This window comes from Mytilus galloprovincialis, chromosome 6, assembly GCF_965363235.1.
Source record: "Mytilus galloprovincialis chromosome 6, xbMytGall1.hap1.1, whole genome shotgun sequence".
Classification (NCBI taxonomy): Eukaryota; Metazoa; Mollusca; class Bivalvia; order Mytilida; family Mytilidae; genus Mytilus; species Mytilus galloprovincialis.
The window spans coordinates 20,744,374-20,765,291 of record NC_134843.1 but is presented as its reverse complement, the minus strand read 5'-3'; the positions used below and the strand labels follow the sequence as shown (position 1 = coordinate 20,765,291).

The following is a 20,918-nucleotide window of genomic DNA, read 5'->3' as shown; positions in this document are numbered from 1 at the left end:
GTTCACTATCAATCAAAAATCCAGACAATGACAGATATATCATGTATCATGATAACACTGTTAAAACTGTAAACTTGTGTTGTTTATGATATAAATTCAAGTTTTTCTTATACATATTGTCAATATTTCATTTTATTACTTTAAAAAAAAATGATGCAGAAAATTCAGGGGAGGCAGTTGCCTCCCCTGCCTCATAGGTAGTTACGGCCCTGGCATTGATCATAACATTCTATACATCCTATCGACAAACATTTCCAGAAATTTATCCATTTAATATATGCTCAGATATTCAATGTATATATGAAAAAAAAATGTTACACCTGTCAAAAAAATTACTTAACTTTCGTTCTAAAAATATAAATTATGCCATTGAAAAATTCATCTTTATAATTTGAAGTTATCTCCCATTGTCCAGAATATAGTTGAATCAGCAACAACTAAAAGCCTTATTGACCATGCAATATTTAATTTTACTTCTCACTGATAAATTAACACAATCTTAACTCTTCTGTGTTTACAAGCACTCTGACCTATGTACTGATTAATGAATTTTAGCAACAGAAACTTGTGGTCCCAGGAACTGTAAGTTACCTCAACCAAATGATATGAAACTTATACACAATGCTTACATGTATAACAAAAAAATACATATGGAGTTTGAATTTTGGTGGTGTCTCTTTTACTGTTCTAGAGTTATGCCCCTTTACAAATCGAAAAATTGCTGATGTTTTTTAGTACCTTCTCTACTTTCTGTTTGCCTCAACCAAATATTATAAAACTTATACACAATACTTATTCATACCACAAAACTCCTATCAAGTACAAATTTGAGTAGCAACATTTTTTTTAATTTTGTCCCTTTACAGCCTTCACGGTAAACTTGTTAGTCCACAAGTCCAAAGCTCAATTTTTGGAACATTTTTAGCTAGATTCTGTTGGTTTGTAGAAAAGAAAGCAATTTCTCAAGCCATAGGACTTGTGAATAAACTTTAGACTGCCTTTATAACTTTATATGCAAGCTGGAGGCATCATCTGTGTCCCATGGACACAATCCCCATTTATTTTCTCTAGCTGTTCTGTCATTTATGAATATCTCACTTATGAATTACAGAACAATGATATTTGGTATATGGGATCCTTGCAAGGCCAACATCTCTTTATCAGACCAGGTTTATCTGAACTGCCTTATTTTATAGATAATCAAGGTTAGTGGATATATTCCGGACCATATGAGTATTTGGACCATACACGTATGGTCTTTCTGTTTATATCTGAATATTAAAAGCCATGTCAGTTCTATATATATTTTTTTGGTGTATGGTATTATTGTTAGGTGTACATGTCTGCATGGTTAGGACCTGATTTTTCTAGTTCATTGGTTAATGTCCAGTTTTCATGATTATTTCTATGTGTAATAGTTAAACTTTTTCTGATGTATGGAATTGCGGTTAGGTGTACATTCTAGTCTGCCAGTGTTCAGTAAACCTTGACCTGATTAACATGGTTCATTGATAGTTGAAGTAAAACCTTTATCTAAAAGACTTTACACATAAAATCGATCTTGATCAGAATAAGAAATGTTTCAGCATGAGCTCTCTTGTTTATGTCACCAGTTCAACTGTCCAAACAGAACACACAGCTACAACTATACAATCCAAATTGTTGTCTAGCCTGTAGTTGGCAAAACATTACTATTAATTACCTCCTGCTGCAACTGTGTTAACACATTGTATTTCGTATGACCTTGACCTCAATTTCATACTACAGTGATCAGGTTAAGTTTCCAGGTGGAGATATGTACCTCAGTTCCTATACATCTTGGTCAACAATATTCTGTGTGTATAGATTGGTTATGAGAAGTATATTTGCAACTGACATGTTATATGGCCTTGACCTATAATGTTATGCTCTAGAGTCAGTTGAGTTTTCTGGATGTATTCTGTTCTTCATTTAAGTATACATTATAGATCATCAATGCAGTTAATTGGATTGATTTCAAGGATTATATATGTTTACCTTTTGGCCTTGACTACAATTTAATGTTTCAGTGTTGTTCAGGTTAAATTTTCCAGATGAGATCTGTTTCTCAGTAACTGCATGAAACATCAAAAATATGCAAGAAGTAGAATAGACAGTTTATTTTTCCTTTGAATAATTTTACACGAGTCGTTTTAGGCCCTTAATAGCTGGCTGTTTGGTGTGAACCATGGGTCTGTGTTGAAGGCCATATTTTGATCTACAAATGTTCACTTTTTAGCTCACCTGGCCCGAAGGGCCAAGTGAGCTATTCTCATCACTTTGCGTCCGGCGTCCGGCGTCCGTCGTCGTTAACTTTTACAAAAATCTTCTCCTCTAAAACTACTGGGCCAAATCAAACCAAACTTGGCCACAATCATCATTGGGGTATCTAGTTTAAAAAATGTGTGGCGTGACCCGGTCAACCAACCAAGATGGCCGCCACGGCTAAAAATAGAACATAGGGGTAAAATGCAGTTTTTGGCTTATAACTCAAAAACCAAAGCATTTAGAGCAAATCTGACATGGGGTAAAAATGTTTATCAGGTCAAGATCTATCTGCCCTGAAATTTTCAGATGAATCGGTCAATCGGTTGTTGGGTTGCTGCCCCTGAATTGGTAATTTTGAGGAAATTTTGCTGTTTTTGGTTATTATCTTGAATATTATTATAGATAGAGATAAACTGTAAACAGCAATAATGTTCAGCAAAGTAAGATCTACAAATAAGTCAAAAAGACCAAAATGGTCAGTTGACCCGTTTAGGAGTTATTGCCCTTTATAGTCAATTTTTAACCATTTTTCGTAAATTAAAGTAATCTTTTACAAAAATCTTCTCCTCTGAAACTACTGGGCCAAATTAATCCAAACTTGGCCACAATCATCTTTGGGGTATCTAGTTTAAAAAATGTGTGGCATGACCTGGTCAACCAACCAAGATGGCCGCCACGGCCAAAAATAGAACAAAGGGGTAAAATGCAGTTTTTGGCTTATAACTCAAAAACCAAAGCATTTTGAGGAAATCTGACATGGGATAAAAATGTTTATCAGGTCAAGATCTATCTGCCCTGAAATTTTCAGATGAATCGGTCAATCGGTTGTTGGGTTGCCCCTGAATTGGTAATTTTGAGGAAATTTTGCTGTTTTTGGTTATTATCTTGAATATTATTATAGATAGAGATAAACTGTAAACAGCAATAATGTTCAGCAAAGTAAGATCTACAAATAAGTCAACATGACCAAAATGGTCAGTTGACCCCTTAAGGAGTTATTGCCCTTTAGGCCAATTAAAATTAATTGATAGATTTTCATCCCCGCCCGCCCCTCTGAAATCTTCCCGCCCCGATTTTTTTTATTTTAGAAAAAAATACGATTTCCGTATTTTATTCATTTCCGTTACCGGTAACCGTCGATAATTTCGTTTCATGTGAAACTTCCTTTTTCTAATTTCGGTTTTCGTATTTCTTAGAGAATTCTTACTGAATGATTAAGTCGATATATTCTGCTGATATATGATGACAACATCATTTACCGAGAATAGATAGAGATTGATTACTAGAAGGGCGTGAAATATTCGGGTTACGAGTAATACGCTATGTCCAAGAACGCAAATCGCAGTATGTCACAAATGACACAAATGTTTGTGAGAAAAACACCTTGGATTTCTTTTATTTATACAATGACTTTGTGTCAAGAAATTTGGACTGTGAATGAAACCCAAAAGCGTAAAAATCGTGGAACACGTTGACTGGAATACAGAAATTGACACAAGCATGAACTTTATAAATTGGTGACCGTATTTTGAGTTCAGAAAATCGACAAACATACGCATTTTTAATTTATTAATTTATAGCAAGCTCTTAGATTTAGATTTATCCATGCCTTTCGTTTTTTGTAGAAAAACAGCAAACATCCTCTGTCCCAATACCCACGATAGAGTCATTAAACAACTTTATGTTTTACATTGTAATTATATTTGCATCTTGCATATTAAGGACCAACCCTATTATTTCAACACTGTTTGAATTTTCATTTTATTCCGTACTTATCGTGCTCGTGTTGCATACCAATGCCTTTGTTTCATTTTATTAGGACAAAAAAAAAAACATTGCTTAGAAAGCAAAACACATTTGATATAGATAGTCCAACTTAAGAGAGCATTTCTCCATATTTCTTTTCTTTACTATAAAATAGGTTTCTAAAGTGGCAATTACATGTAGAACAGTGGTTGCCAATCAGATATATATATTTACGAATTTGAAAAAGCGGCATCAGCATATGGAGTATATGTGTCTCAATTGATACGTTACTCTAGAGCTAGCTAAAAGTACCTTAATTTTGTTGAACAAGGAATACTGCTTTCTCAAAAGTTGCTAAGACAGGGCTATGAATCAATCAAATTAAGGTCATTACTCAAGCAATTTTATGGTCGCCATCATGAGCTGATTGGCCATTATGACAAAAGAGTGTCAGAAATCATATCTCAGTGATATTCTTCCTCAATCATAACAACCTTCCATCATTACCGAACTGAACAAAGAAATAACATGATGGGTGCCATATACGGTGCAGGAAATGCTTACCCGTCCGGAGCACCTGATATCACTCCTGGTTTTTAGTGGAGTTCGTGTTGTTTCCTACTTATAATTTGTAACTGTTGATGTAAATGTCTTTTGGTTTTATGAGTCTTTGGTTACTCCTTGGTTTTGATTGTTATTGTCTTATACACGATACCTTATGGATGTATTTACATGATATAAGCTTATTATTACACTTACATATATAAATAACACGTGACAAGAAGGTTTCATATGAAATAAAATTTAAAAAATAAAATCCTCCCACCCGCCCCATTTTTTTCAAAAATTTGGATGAAAATCTACTAATTAATTTTAGTTGGCCTTATAGTCAATTTTTAACCATTTTTCGTTAATTAAAGTAATCTTTTACAAAAATCTTCTCCTCTGAAACTACTGGGCCAAATTAATCCAAACTTGGCCACAATCATCTTTGGGGTATCTAGTTTAAAAAATGTGTGGCATGACCTGGTCAACCAACCAAGATGGCCGCCACGGCTAAAAATAGAACAAAGGGGTAAAATGCAGTTTTTGGCTTATAACTCAAAAACCAAAGCATTTTGAGGAAATCTGACATGGGATAAAAATGTTTATCAGGTCAAGATCTATCTGCCCTGAAATTTTCAGATGAATCGGTCAATCGGTTGTTGGGTTGCCCCTGAATTGGTAATTTTGAGGAAATTTTGCTGTTTTTGGTTATTATCTTGAATATTATTATAGATAGAGATAAACTGTAAACAGCAATAATGTTCAGCAAAGTAAGATCTACAAATAAGTCAACATGACCAAAATGGTCAGTTGACCCGTTTAGGAGTTATTGCCCTTTATAGTCAATTTTTAACCATTTTTCGTAAATTAAAGTAATCTTTTACAAAAATCTTCTCCTCTGAAACTACTGGGCCAAATTAATCCAAACTTGGCCACAATCATCTTTGGGGTATCTAGTTTAAAAAATGTGTGGCATGACCTGGTCAACCAACCAAGATGGCCGCCACCGCTAAAAATAGAACATAGGGGTAAAATGCAGTTTTTGGCTTATAACTCAAAAACCAAAGCATTTTGAGGAAATCTGACATGGGATAAAAATGTTTATCAGGTCAAGATCTATCTGCCCTGAAATTTTCAGATGAATCGGTCAATCGGTTGTTGGGTTGCCCCTGAATTGGTAATTTTGAGGAAATTTTGCTGTTTTTGGTTATCTTGAATATTATTATAGATAGAGATAAACTGTAAACAGCAATAATGTTCAGCAAAGTAAGATCTACAAATAAGTCAACATGACCAAAATGGTCAGTTGACCCCTTAAGGAGTTATTGCCCTTTATAGTCAATTTTTAACCATTTTTCGTTAATTAAAGTAATCTTTTACAAAAATCTTCTCCTCTGAAACTACTGGGCCAAATTAATCCAAACTTGGCCACAATCATCTTTGGGGTATCTAGTTTAAAAAATGTGTGGCATGACCTGGTCAACCAACCAAGATGGCCGCCACGGCTAAAAATAGAACAAAGGGGTAAAATGCAGTTTTTGGCTTATAACTCAAAAACCAAAGCATTTTGAGGAAATCTGACATGGGATAAAAATGTTTATCAGGTCAAGATCTATCTGCCCTGAAATTTTCAGATGAATCGGTCAATCGGTTGTTGGGTTGCCCCTGAATTGGTAATTTTGAGGAAATTTTGCTGTTTTTGGTTATTATCTTGAATATTATTATAGATAGAGATAAACTGTAAACAGCAATAATGTTCAGCAAAGTAAGATCTACAAATAAGTCAACATGACCAAAATGGTCAGTTGACCCGTTTAGGAGTTATTGCCCTTTATAGTCAATTTTTAACCATTTTTCGTTAATTAAAGTAATCTTTTACAAAAATCTTCTCCTCTGAAACTACTGGGCCAAATTAATCCAAACTTGGCCACAATCATCTTTGGGGTATCTAGTTTAAAAAATGTGTGGCATGACCTGGTCAACCAACCAAGATGGCCGCCACCGCTAAAAATAGAACATAGGGGTAAAATGCAGTTTTTGGCTTATAACTCAAAAACCAAAGCATTTTGAGGAAATCTGACATGGAATAAAAATGTTTATCAGGTCAAGATCTATCTGCCCTGAAATTTTCAGATGAATCTGTCAATCGGTTGTTGGTTGCTGCCCCTGAGTTGGTAATTTTGAGGAAATTTTGCTGTTTTTGGTTATTATCTTGAATATTATTATAGATAGAGATAAATTGTAAACAGCAATAATGTTCAGCAAAGTAAGATCTACAAATAAGTCAACATAACCAAAATGGTCAGTTGACCCCTTAAGGAGTTATTGCCCTTTATAGTCAATTTTTAACAATTTTCATTAATTTGGTAAATTTATGTAAATTTTTACCAAATATAGTTCTCTGTTACTAATGGGCAAAGTTCATTTTAGATATAATTGTAAGAAGCAAAATCGTTCAGTAAAGAAAGAACTTCAAACACATCACCATCACCAAAATACAATTTTGTCATGAATCCATTTGTGTCCTTTGTTTAATATGCACATAGACCAAGGTGAGCGACACAGGCTCTTTAGAGCCTCTAGTTAAGCATTGAGACAGATCCAAACCATACCAATGCACTGAGCACTATTATGCAGATGTTCCTTTCAAGGTATCATTTAATATTAAAGAAGCTGATTTTACCTACTGTGTGTTGAACTGTTTATGAATTAATGATGATACCAAATGAGGGTAAGTTTTTTGTTTCTTTGAAAACTTTATCTAGTACACTTGAGACAGTCACTTAAATGTGTTTATTACACACACTGTTCCAACTTGAAGATGATATTGGTGGTGAAACATAATATATTCATAAAAATGCACCTAATATAAAGATAAAGAGACGGTCACACAATCATGAAATAAACAAAAACATTAGTAGTTCTTGCACAATTTATATATATAGCACTATGTTAACAAAGACATATTAAATAGTTAATAATTCTAATTTTGGCATTGTGTCCAATGATTCTATTTCTGTAGATATTGGTTCTAAATCTGGCATTGATTCTGTATCGCTGTCATTCAAATGTTTATTTTCATTCAACTTGTCCTTTAAAAGCTTTACACAGAAGCCATCTTTATGAACATTTGAAGTATAAAATACAACTTTATTTAAGCTACTATAAAATACCAAAACACCAAGTTTAGCATTTTCTGGTGATAAACCCATACACAAATAATAAATCAAAACCTGAATTAGTCCACTAACAAGATATTTCTGTTCATATTCTTCTTGAGATTTAGCTGTTGAAAGTTTAAAATCATATATCAATGTTGGCTGTATGAAGTCTATAAGAAGATTAGGTCTTAGCATTTTAAAATGTTCATTTTTTATTCTTTTACCAAAGGTGGAGGACCCATGCTGTAACTGCATATAACGAACAATACTCCATGCCACCGATCCAGCTTGTTTCATACCAGCAAAATATTCTTCAACATTTCTAGGATTATCACAAAATTCTTCATATAAAGATTTAAATTCTTCAATTATTTTTCTGTCTTCCTTGCAGTTTTTTGCAGCTTGGTTGATGCAGTCTTCAAAGATTTTTCCATGTACAAACTTATGCTTGGGAGTTTCCCCTTGTGGTATATTAAATGATGGAGTCTTGGCTTCCACTAAATTTTCATACTGTCTGTAAATATCTAACAAAGGGGGTTTCAATTGTTTCTTGAAAGACGCGATGAACTGGCTGGTATCCATTCTTACCTAAAAAAAGATAAAATGGCCATGTTTTTGTTTTATATTGGCTTTAAACATTTTTTGTAGAATATTTAATAATTCATAACAAAATTTTGAAAGAATAAAGATAAAGAAGCATTTCATTTGTATGACATTTTGAAAAAGGTATTCTTACAGCTGAAAATTCAGTCATGTTTTCATGGGTTTCTAATGTAAAAATCATCATTCAATATTATTAAATCATAAAACCCTATGTATATATATAAATGTCATATATTCTGGTTTTTTTTTTTGTGTCTCTGAAAATCATGATAATCACTTAGAATATATATTTTCATAAGTTTCAAGAACAATTTTAATACATTGCACTGTGCCTATATTTGCCAAGAATTACTTAAATTAGGCCACACCAATCTAATTCTTTGTTCGACGGACCTGCCCGCACCTATTTTTTCGAAACAGAATTTTTTTATTTTTTTTATATTCCCGCTTCCCGCATCGGGAAATGTTATCATGTCTATTTCCCGCACCATTTTTTTGTAAGCATTATAAAAAGATATCAACATTTGTTTTTTTTTAAATCACAGTCTAACCTGTATATTACGATTTTAAACCCATAAGCACCCCATCACACTGTGTAAATATCTGTGGGAATATTTGTTTCAGCATAAAAGCAATTTATCCCACGTGGGAGTGCTGCGATATAAATATATAACAGCGGAAATACCTGTACAGAACAAAACATTGGTTACTTTCCCCCTTACTTATATTCCCTATCAAAAAATGTTCGTTGTTAGAATAAAGTACAAAGAACTTCTGAAGGAGTTGCCTTCAACTGCAATTATATTGTATGCTGGCGAAACAAAACTGCATATTTATGCACCTGTCCTGGTTGATTCAGGGGCCTGTCGTTCAGAAGTTATCGTTTGTTGATGTGGGTCATTGGTATTTTCCCGTTTGGATATATAAATTAGATAGTTGGATTTCCTGCTCTAATTGTGTACACTAATAATTTTGGGGTCCCTTATAGCTTGCTGTTTGGTCTGGATCAAAGCCCTGTGCAAAAGGCCATAATTTGACCTGTGTTTGTTATTATCAGGTTGGGAACAACCCTCCCTCAGACAAGGGGTCATTTCACTGTTGTAGAAAAGGGAATAGAAATACCAAGGATTTGTATAGTGCTACTATACAAAAACTTTGAAAACTTAGAATTTTTTACTCAAAAAGAGGAGAAATACATCATATTTTAAACAACTTTTCTAAACATTTTGCTAAAAGAGGGGTCCACTTATTTTTAATAATATTAAACTGTTAAAGTAAATGTGTTATATTACCATGGTTTAAGTGCAGGAATATTACAAAATTCTTGGACATGTTTTGACCATTTAATACAAGATAGATATATAGTTCTTTGGGAATATATGAGCCCTTTTGTCATGTTTGTAATAAAAAGTGTTTACAAAGAATTATATATATGTTCCCAACCTGATTATGACTTAGTTAGATGGAGAATTGTCTCATTGTCAGTCACACATACATAGACCAGATTTAAAGTCATAAGAAACCTCAAATCAAAAATAAATAATGCATATGTTTTTTATAACTCAATGGATAGTTTTCATTATAAAACTTATGTACATATACTTTTTTCTGAAGATAATTCTTTAATTTATTCATATTTAGAAGAAGTTTACTTTATTTGAATTGCTTCCTTCCAGCAAGCAATTCCCCCGACATATTTTCCGTATGCAAGGTGACCTCAGTGTGACCCATCTCGTAAAAATCCGATGACCACAATATGCATGGATGTCCTTAAAATAAACTATTATCTGAATTTACATGTTTAACACGTGCTCAATATCCATGCTTTTTTGTTTATTTTTCGTCAATTGTTGACAAACAGGTGACAATCGTTAAACTTCGGCTTCGAAACACGAACTTTAATTACCTGCCATATTTTCATAACAACACTGACCGATTGAAAAAAAAATTGACGATTAAACGAAATTTACATGAAAAAAATGATTAATTCGAGCACAGAAGACTAAGTTTATGATGTTTGTATGCATTGGTTCAAGAATTGGAAGAACATTATTTTTCACCGGTCACTCGTTTCTTATGACTTTAATTATACAATTATTTCTTGGTGAACAGGGAAAAAATACTTCATAAATCAAAGAATTGTCAAAGTACAAGTAATAAATCATGTTTTAATATTGTTAAAATCTACTATTTTATATTTACAAAAAAAAATTATAATCGCTCGCCTTCACTTTTCAAGCTTCGCCTCAAAAATTTGCAAATTAAATATTTTTTTATTAAAATTTTCAAATCGCTCGCTCGCCCCAATTTTTGGAGTCCAAAAATCCGTAGAACAAGAAATTAAATTGGTGTGGCCTTATGAAAGTTTAAATTAACATACAAAAACATTTTAAAAGTACAAAGACTGTCAAGAGATGTGGCAAATATTGATGATAAGAAATTTACAATAATGATCATAAGAAATTTACAATAATGATCATGATGATAAATTTGATACCTTAGGTAATAGGACTATCACTACTTTAAAAATATTGAAAACAATCATTATGATTTGTAATTATAGCAATTAATTCTCTAATTAAATCGACCACCTGCCCTGCTATGCAAGTAATAGTACGAGTTAAATCACTAACCAGTTCCCAACTCAGGGCAACTGTTCTTACCGAATTTTAAAAGCAACTTTTTAGATAAAATGAAAGTGAAACAGGAAGTCTATTTTCTAATATCCTAACTCTATGCCGAACAGCTCTATAAATACGGAATTTGTCTGCATGTTTTTCACCGTTCGTCGATTCTACCTGGTTCATCGATTCAATACCGGCTACTGGACATTAATTTGTTCAGTACATGTGTTGTTTTGTCAATCACTAACAGTTACGCCTCAAAGGGCAATTGTTGCAACTCGGGAAGAATAAACTTCAATGTTACTATAATCCTTCTCTTACCCAGTCAATAAATATAAAATATTGACAATGTATAATATTTCAAGAATTATATTTTGTACCTAGAAATATTTTCAAACTCTTGGTTGAACATGTACATGACTCATACATGTGTAATGACAAAATGTGGTATATGATGTAGTTTATCACAATTTTCACTGTATACCTTTTGAAACCGTCTTCCGGGCCATTTCAGGAAGGAGACTGACAATGAGTGTTTTCAGCTCAAGAGTATTATACAGTCCTTGAATGGATTGGCTGCGCCTGAATGTCTCACATTTGATACAATATTTCATGGCTTGTATTTCCAATCATGATCTTCATAAATTATATGCTTGCTGCCGGCTTACAAGGAAGCTATTAAATCAAGGGTTCCAAATGGCAGTGAAGCCGGTAACAGTTGAAAATTTTTACATACGCCATCACGAGTTGGTAGAACGTTGTGAACTACTAGCACAATTTTTGAACACATATTTGAGGACGAATATGTTCCAATTGTCGTCCTCTTTTCCTCGAATGTGACATCACCGAACTATACATTTGTCTCCAGGCGATTGAGCTATGAGTGTGAATATATCCTTTTGCTATCTGTTGCCCCCGAAGATTTATCCTCCTTGCATGCTTGGTAGTTATATATATAATTGTGAATTTTGCATATTGAAAATACAACGAGTGAAATAATTATTCATCATCAAATGTCGTGATGCTTAAAATGTTTTGCATTATGATTCTTTAAACATAAAATTCTTCCCCATCCACAACGAACTGTGTGGTTTAATATAACAAAATTGAGAATAGAAACGGGGAATGTGACAACAACCTACCATAGAGCTGACAACAGTTACTGCCGAAGGCCACCAATGGGTCTTCAATGCAGCGAGAAACTCCCTTCAGATGGCCTCTAAACAAATATGTATACTAGTTCAGTGATAATGGACGTCATACTAAACTCCGAATTATACACATGAAACTAAAATTAAAAATGATACAAGACTAACAAAGACTAGAGGCTCCTGACTTGGGACAGGCGCAAAATGCGGCGGGGTTAAACATGTTTTTTGAGATCTCAACCCTCCCCTATACCTCTAGCCGATGCAGAAAAAAAACCAAACGCACAACAGTACACACAAGATAGTAAAACTCAGTTTAAGAGAAGTCCGAGTCCGTTGTCAGAAAAGGAAACAAAAGAAAATAAACAAAATGACAATAATACGTAAACAACAACAGGCTACTACGGCAGTTACTGACATACCAGCTCCAGACCTCAATTCAACTAATTGAAAGATTATACATATGTCTTCGTCATATGAATATCAGACACAATCCCTCCTGTTAGGGGTTTAGTATTATACCATCATAAAACATAAAATGTATAAGAAGAACATAACCCGTGTCATGCCAACAACTGGTTTTAGAATAAATGTGTTTAACCCGACGCAAAGACCCTATAAGTGAATCAATATTAAAGCCAAAATATGTAATCTTTAAGACCTGACAACAATATCGACTTTTTCGTAACTATGTCCCTTCTTATAGATAAGTCTGTTTAAAGGTTTTGTTAGCTTTTGAGGTGAATACTGACATTTTTGTGCTTTGCAGTAAAGAATATTACCATAAAAGATTGGATGTGAAATACCCCGAACTTATAAGATGTCTGCATGTTGATTTATATTTACGAATGATATCCTTATAACCGATGATAAAATTTAGTAAATACTTAATTTAAAGTAAGTTCATATTTAAAATAAGGATTTTTAGAGTTCGTTCTTATGTTGTACTGTTATACTACTGTCCCAGGTTGGGGGAGGGTTTGGATCCCGCCACATTCTGTATGTAAGCGCCTGTCCCAAATCAGGAGCCTGTAATTCTGTGGTTGTCGTTTGTTTATGTGTTACACAATAGTTTTTCGTTCATTTTTTGTACACAAATAAGGCCGTTAGTTTTCTCGTTTGAATTGTTTTACATTGTCATTTCGGGCCTTTTATAGCTGACTATGCGGTATGAGCTTTGCTCTTTGTTGAAGGCCGAACGGTGACCAATAGCTGTTAATTTCTGTGTCATTTTGGTCTCTTGTGGAGAGTTGTCTCATTGGCAATCATACCACATCTTCTTTTTTTTTTTTATATCAACAGGATAAATTTCTTTAGTATACATACTGAAGTCGTCATAAGTATACTTGTATTAAACCTAACTGCAACCAATATTTTCAAGAAGTTTATTCATATTCTACTTATTTCATGTCTCGACTAAAACTTTGTATTGTCCCGGTGCTTCGGTATATTCTACCTCTTTTAAAAACTATTTTGCCCATTCACATTCTATATTTGCATGTTCTAAACCAGGAGCTAAGTGACTTTTTTCATCTCCGTCTTCCATTGTTGATTTCTCTAATGTTATGAGCTTATAACAGGCGAATGTTCTTTTCTTTAAATTGTATCCTATTTTGTTTATTGCTTGTTCATTGTTGAAGGCATATGGTGAACTGTATATATTTTTGTGTGAACACTCTCTTTCGTTGAAATTTTTGTTTTATTTTCTAGGGTACTAAAAATCTGGGCTTTTAGCAGAAACTTGGTTTCAGTGAGAATAATATCTGTGTAATGCGTTTTCATAATCATCGCTCACCAACTTCCTGTGCATCGAATACTAAAAGAGGTATCTTAGTGAGCAGTATCTTATTGTTCAACTTGTTTATTACTGAAGAAACCGTTATTCAGATGTAGGTATTTGGTGCTTGCTTCTTTCTCTGTACCTTACACAGTTCCGCTGAACAGACTTTTACTGTATGCATAGAAAATTGTGTCAAGTGGAAAGCATTATAAAGTCAACAACTACTAATACATATTTTATTTTTTATCAGTACAACTTACATCACGGTAAATTATATAAAAACATGATATACCAACTAGTATATGTATATAACAAAAATACATATATTACACAATACATTATATGTAATAATGCCAAAAAATACAAATATTTGTGTAAAAGGGTATACAATTCTTTGTAAAATATAAGTTTTCTTTTTATTCTCACACACACACACATATAGAGTTTGCAAATTTTTCAGCAATAGCTCATTTTTTAGTTTAAATTTTGTTTTAGGAATTTGTTAAAAATTAAAGGGGGTATCGTAGGTACAAAATGACCATGTTTTATTTTGGTTTTTAAATATCAGGTTAAAAATTTCATTGAAAATACTTTTTAAACAAATACAAATTGTTATTGTGAATGTGTATTGCACTTTCAAAGTCTTAATAAATATTTTATAATTTATATAAGGCGTAAAAACGTTGAACGAAGCGCATTTTGCATGAAAATTTGCATTTCATTCTTAAAATGTGCTGACGGTCAAAGCTTGTGCAACCCTATAAAATTATAAAAAGAAGCATACAATCTTATATATCTTGCTTTTCGTTTCTAGGTGTAACAGCAAAAAATAAAATAGCTTTGTCATAATTATTGTGTTGCAGCAGGGGCGGATCCAGCCATTTTTAATAAAGGGGGTCATAACCCAGGACAAGCGGGGGGTCCAACTACATGTCCCCATTCAAATGCATTGATCGTCCAAAAAAGGTGGGTTCCAACCCAAGGACCCCCCCCCCCCCCCCTGGATCCGCCACTGTGCAGTTACTATTGGTTCAACCTTATAGACTGGTTCCCTTTATTATCTGTTATACTTGACTGCAAGGGTGATTGATACCCGTATGTTGAAAGAGGGAAACCCAGCCTAGTTCTACCGTAGACTACTAGTGTAAATTTAAACAGACGAGATGAATAACAGTTGGAGATGAGATGCCTTTGAAAAATAAAGTTGTTTACGTTACAAGAAGAAAGAATCTTTGTATGAAAATATTATCATTTAACAATTATTAAAAAAAACTTTTTATTTTTAACTAGCAGATCACTACAAATATAGAAGAAACACAATTCATGCTATTAAATAAGGCAAAAAAACAAACACATGCCCGATCCCAGCATAACAAATTGAAGATAAAATAGATGTACTTATTATATGACCATTGTCTTTGATGCTCTCAGCTGAGTTTCGTTTCATCTGACATAAGATTGCTGAAAAGAAATACAAACTCAATTCTGGTATTGGCTTTTATTATCAAAAATAAATATACATGTAAATTAATTTTGTACAACCATAGTGAAAAGGTAAAAAAAGGACATAAAGTATATCTTTATAAAAATACAAATATAAAAAAAAATACATATAAAATCTGATTATAAAAATATAAATGCGTATACAAGAAAACTACCCGGGAATATATAGACGCTACTTTGACATGGATTTCAGTATATGGATATCAATATTATGCACAAAATGGATTATAAAAATATAAATGCGTATACAAGAATTTATTTTAAAACATAAAGACGCCACTTTGAAATTGATTTGAGTATATATATGAAAATCTATAGTAATAAGTATGCACTATCAGAAAGTCTGACGAATATAAAGTCTGACGACTACAGTTTTAACATATAAATCCACTGTTAATTTCCTTACATTTCGGTATCATCGTTACTTTTCCCATTCTCATACTTTGATTTTGGAAATCCAGGGAAGCCTTCTTCTGCTACGTTCCAGTTATGATTATCGTCAAAGAATTTTTCTCCCTCGGGACTGTCCCATATTGGTAACTTCAGTATAAACCCTGATGACAATATATTTATAAGGTATAGACAAATTATATATATATATATTTCAATAGCACAGTGGTAGATCCAGAAATGTTCATAAGAAGCGGCCCACTGGACTCCCCTTAATCCGCCTCTGTAGCATGCATGTCAGAGGAATTTTCACGGTCTGTTAATTTTCTTGTTGGAATATTTTTTTCAAACTTTTTGTTTTTTAAAAGTGTATGCGTTTGAATTTGAATACTTATAATGATTTGCAAAACAAAAATTCATTAAAATTATAGTAAATATAGATGTTTAAAAAAATGTTAAGGTATTGTATTGAGTCTTTCAGCAAGATCAAGACTTCGATGTTCTTTTGTCGTACCCATACGTATAGCATAACTAAACTGTGTTGTCTTCTATATTGGTTTATAAAAATTCATATAGTAGTCACAGATAATACGTTACTCTTGTGTTCTTTTTGTCCATGTAGCAGTTATATTCGGTATTTTTTAGATACTTAAATCCCTTTAAGGTGCTAATTTGAAAGAAGAAAACACGATATCGAAACATAAAAATACAGCTTACCAGTAATTATTCCGCCAACAATGGCAATAGCTATGGTGACAACTAAGGCAAGGCGTAATACAAAACTATAGCTTACCAGTAATTATTCCGTCAACAATGGCAATAGCTATGGTGATAACTAAGACAAGGCTAAATACAAAAATATAGCTTACCAGTAATTATCCCGCCAACAATGGCAATAGCCAGGGTGATAACTAAGGCAAGCATCTGGTATCCACCTTGAACTGTAGCTGATCGGTCTGAACCCGGCATCACACTTCCTGTAGCGTTTGATGCAGCCATCTCAGGGAAAATCTCAAAAAGACTGTTTGAAGAAATCATTTAGATTCATATTATATTTGAATGTCATTCGTTTTACCGCAAGTATTGAAAGAATATAATTCGATTTACAGCCGATTGCATTGAGTGTGTAGGTAAAGGTCATATATTTAGTTATATTTTGTATGAAGGAAATAACTATTTCAGAATAATTTTGCCATTATTTGACATTTCTAGAAACCACTCTGTATATATAAGTAGACAAAATGTGTTATAGCGTATCATTAAAATAAAAGACATCCGCATGTCGCCCAATGAAATAATACTGCTTCTAATTACTCTCTTACTCAACTTTCTTTTTAGATTTACCTTATAAGATTTTATGTCATTTTATTCGAATTTTGTCGTTAATTTAAAAAAAAAAGAAGAAAAAAAAAGAGAAGCATAAGTCAGACTACAGTGAGAACTTTCTTTCATTGGAGAAATTCGAACTAGACTAAAATGTCAACAATCCAAGCTGTTTATTGTGTGTAATGCAAAGTACAGAAAGTATATATTGGTTTTTATGTAAAACATCAAAACAACACTTTATAAACTACACGATTCCAAAGCGCCGTTTTCTGGGTTTAAATGGGAACGGTCAAAGTGGTATAATTTGAATGTCAATGGTTTTCATATATGAGAAACTGTTGAAGAGCTATATGACCAAAATAAATACATAAAATAATAGCCAAATTCATCTAAGATCAACTTTGCCTTAGATTGTTTAACTTTTCTGAATAATTTCCAACTTTATAATCGGGCAATTTTAGAAAGTTTTTCTTTTATAAATCCTGTAAGTACGGAAGTACTGACTATATAGATTTGATGATTCCCTCGGGGACTGATCATCTAACAGTCTGAATTATTAACTTAGTACTGTTAAAAAAACAACCAGTATCATTCAAGAACTCGCACAAAAAAGTCGGAGGGACTATGGATATAGCAGGAAGGAAGGCCATTGATATCGAGCAGTCTCAGTTGACCACTGTTGACCTTTTGGTCGTATTTGGCATTAACATTATCAATTACAAGAGGCTGTCACAACGACAGCAAACCGGATTTATTAACATTTATTTGTGTCCTGGCAATATCACAAGAACCATAACTGATGAATGCTGAAAGTGAAAATCGTCAATATCAAATTTGACCTCCATTTTGTAGTCAGTATCAACATATTAAAATTTAAAAAGCTTAGATTGAATGGTTCATTAGTAAATGCAACAACGTGAATGGAAACACCATTTTACGATCTTTCAAGAACCATAACTCCTGAACGATAAAAGTCAAAATCGTCATTATTGAACTTGACCTCTATTTTGTCATCAGTAACAACATATAAAAATTTCAAAAGCTTTGGTTGAATGGTTTATGAGAAAATGCACGGACACGACTGTAAACACCATTTTTCAATTTTTCAAGAACCATAACCTGATAACTCCTGAACGGTAAAAGTCAAAATCGTCATTATTGAACTTGACCATAATTCCTGAACGGTAAAAGTCAAAATCGCCATTATTGAACTTGACCTTCATTTAGTTGTCAGTAACAACATATTAAAATTTTAAAAGCTTTGGTTGAACGGTTCATGAGTTGATGCACGGACAACATTTGATTGCCGCCCGCCCACCCGCCGTACATCCCCAAATCAATAACCGACATTTTTGTCACAAAACTGAGAAATATGAAATTTATATATAATTCCTTACCTGGTTCCCCACTTTTCTTTGGATGATAGAGCTGCCATAACAGCACCAGCGACTGCAGCCAGAATTCCAGGTAAGCCATGGAGGTTATGAACACCACAGGTGTCGTGAAGCTTAATTTTACTACTGAGACATGGCTGTAAATAAATAAACGATAATAATCACTGCTTACTAAAAATATCATCAATACTACACACGCATATATGGCAGTTAATTTGAGGTTTGCCAACGCCTTTTATGTTGATAGCTAGTCCGCTTGGTGGTTTACTTTCTCAAAATAAACTTTCATAGTTGACGTTAACACGGCCGAACAACTGATGGTTGCGACTGGCCCATTGTGTTCAATAACAACTGAAACAAAAAGGCGTCACATAATGAGGAATTTTGAAATTTGAATTTCGAATATTTTATATCCCTGTGTTTGTTTCTGAAAAAATTGATGAAGTAACAACCAAACTTAGAAAACATAACTGTAACTTTCCTTAATAAGAATCATTGTTGAAAAAACCTTTTCTACAACTAAGCTCGAAAACAGGTAATTTATCCCAACCAATTGAATATAGCAAAGAAAAGTATTGAATACAAACTCACGGTAATATACTTATAACCGACAGTAGAAATAACTGCGGCAACTGCACCGAGAAGCATAGCTCCCCATGGATGAAGCGGCATATGAGCTGCTGTTCCGACTGCCACTCCACCTGCTAATGTGGCATTCTGTATGTGTACCTGGAAGAAAAATGAAGAATAAGCACGAGAACACATATCCAGTTGAACCATCGTTTACTATAAAAAAAAAATATGATCTCCAACCTAATAAACAAAATAACAGTGCGAGTTGATATGTTTTTACTTTAGAGTTGTCTTTCCTAAGCAACACATATTGTATCCTACCTAACATTAGCAAGTTGATTTATGACAGTGATTTTTATAGATGAGAGACACAAGACCAAATATTGATATTGGTATCTTTTCTTACTCCTAAAAAGTTTACGTATATGCTTAGGAAGTGAAAGAATTACGAAACTTAAAAGCGATTTATTACATCACATAGTTTTGTGTTTTATGTATATACAAAATCCCCAGCAAATATAATGTTGAAACTGTACTAATGGCAAATGGAGGGATACATAGAGAACAGAAATAGTTCATCAACACCTGTATCCACTGAATTGCATAAAAATGACATATATAGGGCGTATGACATTTGCGCCGATTTTGAAAATTTTCATTCTTTCATTTGCGCCGATTTCATTTTTTCAGTTGCGCCGATTTTATATGTGCTCCTAATTAGATTTACAGGTAAGTTAATACTTGTACATGTACTGTACTATACCGTTGATAAAATCTGGTTATAATTGTTGTTCATTTATGTTTAAGTTAATTTTGATTCATATTGTTCTGGAACTTCGTTGTAACATGATGGACATATTACACATTGAAACGAGCCGAGGAGTCAATTCTTTAATCATCGAGGGCCATACATATCGGAAGGTTAGTGTCCTGAAACATAAGAACATATCTTACGAATGTACCACAAATCGTGTAAACCCAGATTCACCACGGATTCTATTGTCAAAACACTGATCGAGCATAAACATGTGGCAGATGTCCGAAAGACATAGGGGTACTGTCAAGAAAAAGTCTGGAGGTGTATCTTGTACAAAGTGCTAATGGAAGAGGTCTAAAATGATAAATGAAAAATAACATGACTTGGATGAAGAGTTCTCTCATTTGGTCCAAGGACACAGTTATCGTCCTTTGGTTTTCGTTGTCTTTGTCTACGAATATAGTCCCTAGTGTAAACAGTGTATAACTTGCATGTTTTATTTGATACACTTTCCCAATTTATTTCTTGATATTAAATGCATGAAATATTAAGTAAGGGGATGTAATTACATGTTAAAAAAATGTGGGTGCTGAATCTTTATGTTGAGTAGTGATTTGGTCCAGTGTAAAAAGGTCACATTTTATCACGTCTGAAGCTGTCAAACTGAATTTTACACCCCCTTAACACAGAATTGTCAATATTTTGAGTTAGAGCTGGTAGAAGTTTCTATAATTTTGATATTATTTGTCTCACTGGTAGTACACTACACTGTAAAAATCTTTTTAAGAAAGAGCAGGTGCGATTTTTTTAATTTGAATTTATTGTCTAAAAGAAATGCACTCCAAAATAACTGTGTTCTCGGGCCATTTGCACTCATACCACATCTTCTTATATCTATTCACCTGTAAAAAAATCGGCGCAAATGAAAAAAAAATCGGTGCAAATGAAAGAAAAAATCGGCGCAAATGAAATGCAGATCGGTGCAAATGCAAAACGCCGATATATATTTATACTGCCTTTAATTTTTTTTCGTAAAACTGTTTATTCATCTTCAACGCGCTAATACTCACCTATATAAAAT

General features: G+C 33.2%; 1 protein-coding gene and 1 long non-coding RNA gene across 2 annotated transcripts in view; both read right to left on the bottom strand.

Moving 5' to 3' along the window:
* Positions 1-7,496: 7,496 nt before the first annotated feature.
* On the bottom strand, positions 7,497-11,056 carry LOC143079180 (uncharacterized). The gene is made up of 2 exons (XR_012979345.1): positions 10,976-11,056; positions 7,497-8,327 (listed from the first exon to the last, which is right to left on the bottom strand). It is a non-coding gene; the product is annotated as an uncharacterized LOC143079180 (long non-coding RNA).
* A 3,632-nt stretch (positions 11,057-14,688) lies between these two features.
* Positions 14,689-20,918, bottom strand: part of LOC143079179 (ammonium transporter Rh type A-like) — a 29,552-nt gene continuing 23,322 nt past the window's right edge. The window contains exons 6-10 of the mRNA XM_076254408.1: positions 19,099-19,236; positions 18,511-18,644; positions 16,657-16,808; positions 15,804-15,951; positions 14,689-15,355 (exon numbers count right to left, since the gene is read on the bottom strand). Of these exons, the coding sequence (XP_076110523.1) occupies positions 15,322-15,355; positions 15,804-15,951; positions 16,657-16,808; positions 18,511-18,644; positions 19,099-19,236 (606 nt within the window). The 3' untranslated portion in view covers positions 14,689-15,321. The remainder of the gene's footprint in view (positions 15,356-15,803; positions 15,952-16,656; positions 16,809-18,510; positions 18,645-19,098; positions 19,237-20,918) is intronic.